Here is an 8,893-nt window from a genome sequence, read left to right as displayed (position 1 = left end):
AAAAATAAAAATGAGCAGAGGATCTGAACAGACATTTTCCAAAGAAGACATAACAGACAGCTTACAGACACATGAAAACATGCGCAATATCACTAATCATCAGGGAAATGCAAATCAAAACCACAATGAGATATCACTTCACACTTGTCAGAATGGCTAGTATCAAAAAGACAAGAAATGAGTGTTGGCAAGAATGTGCAAAAAAGGGAGCCCTCATGTATTGTTGATGGGAATGTGAATTGGTGCAGGCACTGTAGAAAACAGTATGGAGTTTCCTCCAAAAGTCACAAATAGAAATACTTTTTAATTGAGTAATTCCACTGGCTATTTACTCAAAGAAAACAAAAATACAGTTCGAAAAGATATATGCACCCCTATTTTTATTGCACCCCTATGTTTATTGCAGCATTATCTGCAATAGTCAAACTATGGAAGCAATCTGAGTGGCTATCTATAGATAAATGGGTTAAGAAGACTACATATATATATTATATGTAATATATATATTATATTATTATATTACATATAATATATATATATTCCCTTATATATAAAATGGAATAATACTCAGCCATTAGAAAGGATGAAATCTTGCCATTCGCAACAACACTGATAGACATAGAGGTTATTACGCTGGGTGAAATAAGTTAGAGAAAGACCAACACCGTATGTCTCACTTATATGTGGAATCTAAAACGAAACACACACACACACAGAAACAGTCTCATAAATACAGAGAACTGGTGGTTGCTAGGGGAAGGGGGCTAGAGGTTGGGGGATGGGCAAAAGAGGTGAAGGAGACTAAAAGACACAAACTTCCAGTTGCAAAATAAACGACAGATGGTAGCTACACTTACTGTGGTAAGCGTAGGGTAATGTATAGAATTGTCAAATCAACTGTTGCACACCTGAAACTGATGTAACATTGTATGTCAACTTTACTTCATAAAAATACTGCAGCCAAGCCCACTGCTCTAAAGCCTCCTTGGAGCCACCACCTCCAGCTGCCATATTTAACAAGCTCTAAATCCTGTTTAGCAATCCTTATGTTTCAGAAGATTCTCACGTTTGTGTTCCCCCAGTACGGGAGGTTTTGTGGTGGATGTCATTCCATGTAATGACATCACAGACTCCTAGGGCTCGAGACTCCCCCACCGTGAAAATCAGCTTTTGGTCAAAGGCCTTACGAAGCAGTCTCAAAACCTCGTTTCCTTCCTCATTATTAGGCAAATATGCTGTTCGTTGTACTCCGGAGTATTTCTTTCCTGGGTTTGGGTGCTCTTTCTGTATGAAGACAAGAAAATATCACATGAAAACACTCCCAAGTCTAAATTTTACTATACAGATAGATGTGCTCATTTGCAGATAGAGCAAATCAAAAACAAACAAACAAAAAGTTATTGAAGGTTTGCACATATTCTCAATAATTCATATTTCTCTCTTTCCCTAAATTCATATTGGAAACATTATCCATCTTCTGACTTGCCCCATTCTAACACACAATCACCACCCACTCTTTCTCTGCCCTAACAGACACAAAAGTTACCTAAGTTATAAGCCAACGTTGCAACCTTTATTACTGATATTATTCTTATGTAAAGCCCTTGCCTATGGAAATACACATGGAAATAATTCCCTGGGATATCCAGTAATCGGCACCATAACAGTCTCTTGCTCTGATAATCCTAGCATACTGGAAAGAAACCCACGTCCCTCAGAAACACTTACGGTTTGTGTGCCTCCTTTCATGTTATAATGAATCACAATGGAGCCACAGGATTCATACCCTGGAAGTGAGTCTTCTAGGACAGTGACAGTCATGGTTCCCTCTGGCTGATTGCCTTTCTGGGTACCATAGGATGTCTGGCACACAGGACAGACCGGCTTATAGGACAAGGCTTTGTCGATACAAGGGGTGCAGAATGCGTGCTTGCACTTCGATAGCACCTGTTTGTTACTAATGGTGTCGAAACAGATGCTACATATGTCCTCTTCCTTGTCCACTCCTGACACCCCAGAACTGGCAGAGTGCTGGAATGATGGTGAAGCTATTTTTGAATCATCACTAGCAATGTCCATGGGTGTTTCGTGGTCCTCATTCCTTTTATCTCCAGCTAATGGGGACATTCCCACTTGTTTAAAGATATACTGCTTTGCCTTTGCAAGGTGGTTTGGCAACCCAGTCAAAGTCATTGACTCTCGATTTAGTATAAAGTGTACATGTGGATGGTTTTTTCTAAAGTCATCAGCAAACCTGGTCTCATACAAGCGCTTTCTCTCTTTGTCCAGAGGTTTCAGTGAAAGAACTTCTCTCATCAGCTGACTTGACACATGTTGATAGGCATCAATGACACTTGCACGAGCATGGGCAGACAGATTGACTTTCTTGTCCTCAGGGTTAAATAGAATGTGGATTTTCTTACTGTCTTCCCAAACCTCACACCGAGTACTGTACTTTTTTTCTATCGCTATCATCTCCTGGAGAAATTCAGCTTTTACAAGCGTGTAGTGAGCTATGTCAAGTTCAATTCCATTCATCATGCATTTGGGAGTCGATATTTTCACAGGTCCCGTAACGAGACTTTCAGAGGCTTTTAGGGCAAAAAAATATCTGGCTGCTGAAATGTCATCTTGGGTCCCAAGGAGAGTTAATTCTCCTCCTTTCTGCTTTATAAGGAGCTTTGTAAACCGTTGATTCAATTCCTGTTTGATCTTATTTGCCTGCTTACTGTCTGCGAAAGCAACACATTTCTGCTCCAGGGATCCTATGGTTTTCTGAAATTCACTGACAAAAGACTCTGTAGCGGCTTTGAGGTCACCTGATTGATTGGAGGTGAAGTCTAAACGGACAGTATTCAGAGAACTCTCCTGAATTGCTTTTATTTTTACACCAAATCTTTTCTGTATTGAGTCTATTTTATCAGGATAGGCAACCTGGAAGTATTCAAAGAAAGGCAAGGGAATTTCAAGATGGCTGCTTTTATCTTCTGCCCTGGTTTTTGGTTTGAAGGGAGAAACACAGCTCTTCTGGTCCTGCTGATAGAGTGGCTTCCTCTCCGTTGTCAAAGGGGAAGATTCATGTTTGCACCCCCTTTCCTGGAGTTGCTTATTCAAGAAGTGATGTATTTTTTCAATATCTCCGAAGGTACCACACACCTTCTCAATTCCATCGTCCCCTTCCATCTTTTTGACGTTGGGGCAGATAGTGGTTATGCGTTCCCTCTGCTCTTTAGAGAACACGTTACAGTTCAGGTCCACTGTGACACTAAGAAAGATCTGAAATTTTAAAAGGAACAAATAAAATCTTTCAGACGTCAGCCCTACGTGTCCTGTCAAGACAACGTCTAGAGACCAGAGAAACAGGCAGAGGATGACTTCTTTCAAACCCTTTTTGTAGAGGATGCAGCCTGCTACAGCCTAGAGGTTCTCAGCTCTGTCTGTACATTAGAATCACCTGGGGAATTAAAACAGAACAGACAAACAAAAAAGCCAGGCCCAGATACATCTCCAGAGATTCTGCTGTAAAGGTAGGGCGTGAGCACAAGCATATTTAAAAAGTGATATGAACAAAAAGTCTGTATTCTAGAGCCATCCACTGTCTCCACTATTGGGGAATGGGGTGGAGGGAAGGCACATCTGCTTTCTGGGCAACTTGCTGTGGTTCTCTCAAGAATCTATGAGCTTCGAGGGGAGCCAAAAATCTGAAGAGGATGTTTTTTCCTATTTGCTGTTCTTTCAGTCCCTCCACCCCTTTTTTAAAAACTAAATACTTAACTGCATGCAGTATTGCTGGTCCCTCTAAGTCCTGGCCTCTAGAAGGTCAAACACAGGACAAAAACACCAGATGAGGCTAAAAAGGACAGATGCAAACTGAATGTAATATAAAAGCAAGATTTCTACGTTTTGTTCTCAAGTTTTTGCACTTGCTATTTCCTCCACATGTGGCATCCTTCATGCAGATCCTCCTTGAGACGTTTCCCAAATCCAGCCACTTCTCACACCTCCATCAGGACCACCCAGAGTCCAAGCCGCTCTCTTCTTGCTCCTGGTGTGCCACAACCCCTCCTAACTGGGCTCTCACCTTGTTTCCACTCTGGCCCTTTCTACACTCAGTCCCCCACACAGCAGCTGAAGTGAGCCTTTAGAAATATAAACCAGATCTCCCCACATCCCTGGCTCAAAACCCTCAGATGAATCCCCTAAGACTGAAGTTCAAATCCAAAGTCCCTCCCTTCATCCTCCAAAGACCTGACTTCTGGCTACCTCTCCAAGTTCCTCTCCTGTCCTTCGCTCCCTTCCCTACTGCCTTCTAGCCACAGTGGTCTACCTCCTTGAAGCCCCTGGGGTTCAGGATAGAAGTTCCTGTCTCAGGGCCTTTGTACTTGTGCTTCCCTCTGCCTCGAACATTCTTACCTCACTTAGCTAGCTCCCTTACTTCATTACCTCATTTGAGAGGACTTTCCTGATATCTTATTTATAATAATGGTCTGAAAAAGAATAATGATATGTCACTGTCTATCATCTATCCTGTCTTATTCTTCTTCCTAGCACTTATCACTGGCAGACATTTTATTACGTTTTTGTTTTTGTTTTTTTTAACTATCATTATCTGTTTCCCTCACTAGAGTCTAAGGTCCCTGAGAGCAGGGTCCGTGCTCCTGGCTACATCCCCAGCTCCTGTGACAGTGCCTGGCACACAAGGTAGTTGATATTGATTTGCCAAATGACTCCACAGCTGGCTCCTTCTCATCACTCAAGTCTCAGGCCAAATATTACCTCCTCAGAGAAGTTGTCTCTGACTTCTGGTCAGAAGCAGCATCACCTCCTTCCCCCTCCTCACTTTGGCCCTGCTACCCTCTAAGGCAAAACCCTATTCTATTTTCTTCTTGGCATATATCACTGCCTGAAATTGTTTCATTTATTTTGTTTACTTGCTTGTTGTCTTTCTATGTACCTCCCCACCCAGCAGGGACTTTATCTATTGTGGCCACTTCTGTGTCGCAATGCTCAAAAGAGGGCCTATCTCTTAGTAAGTCATCAGCAAGTGGTGGTTGGATCAATAATGAAAAGTATGGTGAATGGAGAGGAAGGTGCAGGAACATAGCCCCCCTCCTTCTTTCAAACCTTACTTTTTGGAGACAGGAATCCATAACATCAGGAATATGTTCTTCATTTTGCTGCTTCTCACCAGACCTCACCCTTTCCTGTGAGTGTGGCAATGAAGATGTTCTTGGTCTTGCATTCTCCACTGGATTCTCAGCGTTCTCCAGAAAGACAGTCACAAGTTTGTTGTCAACCACAATCTGATGCTTTTCTTTCTTCAAGACTCCCTCTTTAGCTTCAGTGGAGACATTATAGATACACATACACATGGGAAAGACTTTAAATAAACCTCTTATTCATGCATCTGTACCCTGTCCCAAGAAGGCTGTTCTCTGTATCCTGGAATGGTGGGTTGGTGACAGGGCACTGTGCAGGAACTATTCAAACTCTAACAGGGGCAGCTTATGTTTTGGTTTGTTCGTTTTTAAAGATTTATTTATTTATTTGAGAGAGAGAGTGCGAGCAGTGGGGAGGGGCGGAGGAAGAAGCAGACTCCCCACTGAGCAGGGAGCCTGAAGTGGGGCTCAATCCCAGGACGCTGGGATCATGACCTGAGCCACAAATAGACGTTTACCTGACTAAGCCAGCCAGGCGCCCCCAGTTTACGTTTTACTGTAGAAAGGAAAATCTCATGATAATGGAATACACTCTTTAAAGTCACATTTCTGGGGGCGCCTGGGTGGCACAGCGGTTGGGCGTCTGCCTTCGGCTCAGGGCGTGATCCCGGTGTTATGGGATCGAGCCCCACACCGGGCTCCTCCGCTATGAGCCTGCTTCTTCCTCTCCCACTCCCCCTGCTTGTGTTCCCTCTCTCGCTGGCTGTGTCTCTCTCTGTCAAATAAATAAATAAAATCTTAAAAAAAAAAAAAGTCATGTTTCTGAAACTGTCTCCAGTTTCCCATTTCAATGAAATGGAATAATACTCATTATATAAAGTTACGTGAAAAGAGCAGGAATCAAAGATACAGCCTCAGAATTTTGTAAATATATACTGATAGACTGACATTCACAGAAAAGGCTGCAAAGAAAAATGCCGTATTGTTCATCTCCAGGTGGTGGTCTTTATTCTTTTCCCACTTTGCTATAGTGAGCATATATTACTTCTGTAATTCTCAAAAACAAGTCAGTGGAATAATTAAAAAACAAAAGTGGAATACCTAAATGACACGAGTTTACATACAGGTGTCTGGGGGCAGGGAAAGGTGTCCCTCCCCGAGCTGAGAAATCTGAGTTAGGGTGAGGATGCTGGAAAGCATCAACTTTAAAATGTGGTCAGACCAGATCACCGACTGGGCACTTCCGGGCTTCATCCTCCCCGTCGGGCTGTGTCTTTAGGCAGCAGCAGCCCCCCCCCCCCCCCCCCCCCGCCGTTCCCGTCCCAAACAGACGGTGCCTTACTTTCTCCCGCCGTCTCTCCTAGGTCAGCACGAGCTGGGTCGGCCTGGAACCCCGCGGGGCCAGGCTCCTTTACACCCGCAGCCCCCGCCCGCTGCTCACCTGCCCTTTCCCTGAACTTCACCAGGAAGGTGACCTGGTCCCGGTGGTAGAGGGGCTGGACGGTGCACTCCCCGCCGCCGGACCTCCGGCTCTGGAAGTAGATTTCCAGCTTCCGGGCTGTTTGAGAGCCGGACTCCGACACCCGCACGAGCAGCGGGGACGGCGGGCTAAGGGTCGAGGCCATGGCTCCGGGCGTCGGGCTCCGGGGGCCGCGTGCGCCGAGCTGCGCCCCGCAGTCCCGGGCCGCAAAGTTTCAGTTTCGCTTTCCCCGAAATCCCTCCCGGTGCGAGGCAGAGCCGCTCCCTCTCCTCTCGGGCGCCCTTCCTGCCGCGGTCCGCCCGGTGAGTAGGTCCAGGCCCCAGGCCCCCGGCCCCCGAGCCGCGTCTCGGGGCGGCGGGGGGCGCAGTCGCAGCCGCTTCTCTCCTGCGGGCTCAGGTGGGGCGGGGGCGGGGGAGAAGCGGCTTCCCAGGGCCAGGCGTCCCCTGGGAGGGTGGGGACGGCTAGAAGGAGGTTTAAGTCAAATTAAGCTTCTCCTGCGTTTGTGATTCCTTTACATTTTTCTTCTTGTTACTATTATTTGCAGCGAAAATGTAATTCACATTCTGAATTCAGGTGAACCGTACTCACATGCCTCTTAAAAATTTGAATTCGTTCAGCTGCATTGTGATAGGTCACCAGTGGCCTCCTTCCAACTCTATCCTTTAGAATGGTTCTTGGGACTTTCCTACTCTCATGCCTCGATTTGGCGAACGGTACTGACCTGGGTAATGCCCCCGTGTCCTAGGAAGAAAGATGAGAGAGGAGGCCCTGCCCTCAGGGGCTGGTAAAGGAAGGTGGACTTGTGAATAAGGAAGCAAAATCTCTAAAGGCCTCCAACAGTAAGTTTGCAGCAGAATCTTAAAAAGAGAGGGAGGTAGGGAGCGTCTGAGGTGCTAGAATCCCTGTGAAGCAGAGGGAGCCCTTGGCCTTGGAGGAGATGAGAGGGGACAGAGGAAGTTTCTAGATCAGTGCTGACCAATAGAAATAGAATGGGAGGGGTATATGTCATTTCAAGTGTTTAGAAGTATATGCCCATTGATCAGTTAACACCTGTGTGAAGTGACCTATGTACAAAGTTCNTCTATCCTTTAGAATGGTTCTTGGGACTTTCCTACTCTCATGCCTCGATTTGGCGAACGGTACTGACCTGGGTAATGCCCCCGTGTCCTAGGAAGAAAGATGAGAGAGGAGGCCCTGCCCTCAGGGGCTGGTAAAGGAAGGTGGACTTGTGAATAAGGAAGCAAAATCTCTAAAGGCCTCCAACAGTAAGTTTGCAGCAGAATCTTAAAAAGAGAGGGAGGTAGGGAGCGTCTGAGGTGCTAGAATCCCTGTGAAGCAGAGGGAGCCCTTGGCCTTGGAGGAGATGAGAGGGGACAGAGGAAGTTTCTAGATCAGTGCTGACCAATAGAAATAGAATGGGAGGGGTATATGTCATTTCAAGTGTTTAGAAGTATATGCCCATTGATCAGTTAACACCTGTGTGAAGTGACCTACATACAAAGTTTTTCTTTACAGCCTTTATTACAATAGCAGAAGATTGGAAACTCCTTAAATGTTTATAAATAGGGGAACCCTGGAAGTTTAACAGCTTACAGTGCATCTATACAAAGGAATGCAAAGAGCAGTAAAAAGAATGAAGTTCTTTATGTGTTAACATGGAAGGAGCTCTAGGATACATGATATAAGAAAGGCAAGATACAGAAGAGTATGTGAAAGATGCTACTGAAATTGCTCTGGAAGGAGACAGGAAAAGCTAATGACAGTGATTGCACCTGGGAAGGAAAGTTAGTGAGGGGGGTAGGAGGGAGCCTTTCAAGTTTTTCTAAGTTTGAACCAGTAAACATTATACCTATTCAAACAATAAGATGTAAAATTGAATACGTTTCAATCCTTAAGAAGAATGTATTGCCTCAAGGCAAGAGGCTCTGAGGCCCTGAAATAAAATGGTGTCAGTGGGGAAGGAGGGTAGGGGCATATTTGAAAGTCATTTAGGGCCTGCCTGGGTGGCTCCCTCCGTCAGTTAAGCTTTCGACTCTTGATCTCAGCTCAGGGAGAGTTGAAAATTGAGCGTCAGGAGAAGCAGAGCCTAGAGAGACGTACGAGAGCCATATCTGCAGCTGGCGAGTTGGAGCTTTGACCTGGATGGGGCTCTGAGCTGAGCATGGCCATTACTTAAGAGTCTCTCTCTCCCTCTCCCTATGCGCCCCCCGCCACCCCATAGGTGCTCTCTCTCCCTAAAAAAAAAAAAAAAAAA

The 8,893-nt window shown here is 45.3% G+C and overlaps 2 protein-coding genes across 10 annotated transcripts in view; one reads left to right on the top strand and one right to left on the bottom strand.

Annotated features, from left to right (window-relative positions):
• DTX3L (deltex E3 ubiquitin ligase 3L) overlaps positions 1-6,820 on the bottom strand; it is a 9,280-nt gene extending 2,460 nt beyond the window's left edge. Inside the window, exons 1-4 of the mRNA XM_034659494.1 lie at positions 6,601-6,820; positions 5,130-5,338; positions 1,729-3,276; positions 1,067-1,284 (exon numbers count right to left, since the gene is read on the bottom strand). Of these exons, the coding sequence (XP_034515385.1) occupies positions 1,067-1,284; positions 1,729-3,276; positions 5,130-5,338; positions 6,601-6,784 (2,159 nt within the window). The 5' untranslated portion in view covers positions 6,785-6,820. The remainder of the gene's footprint in view (positions 1-1,066; positions 1,285-1,728; positions 3,277-5,129; positions 5,339-6,600) is intronic.
• The window catches only part of PARP9 (poly(ADP-ribose) polymerase family member 9), a 29,702-nt gene continuing 27,617 nt past the window's right edge, over positions 6,809-8,893 (top strand). For 6 of the 9 annotated variants that reach the window (XM_019807939.2, XM_011234779.3, XM_019807937.2 and 3 more), the window contains exon 1: positions 6,809-6,941. The gene's annotated coding sequence lies outside the window, so the exon portion shown is untranslated. The remainder of the gene's footprint in view (positions 6,942-8,893) is intronic. The other 3 variants (XM_034659483.1, XM_019807938.2, XM_019807940.2) reach the window with 2 other exon arrangements.

The sequence above is a fragment of the Ailuropoda melanoleuca genome, chromosome 1, assembly GCF_002007445.2.
Source record: "Ailuropoda melanoleuca isolate Jingjing chromosome 1, ASM200744v2, whole genome shotgun sequence".
NCBI lineage: Eukaryota > Metazoa > Chordata > Mammalia > Carnivora > Ursidae > Ailuropoda > Ailuropoda melanoleuca.
The sequence above is the reverse complement of the archived record's forward strand: the minus strand, read 5'-3'. Positions and strand labels throughout refer to the sequence as shown.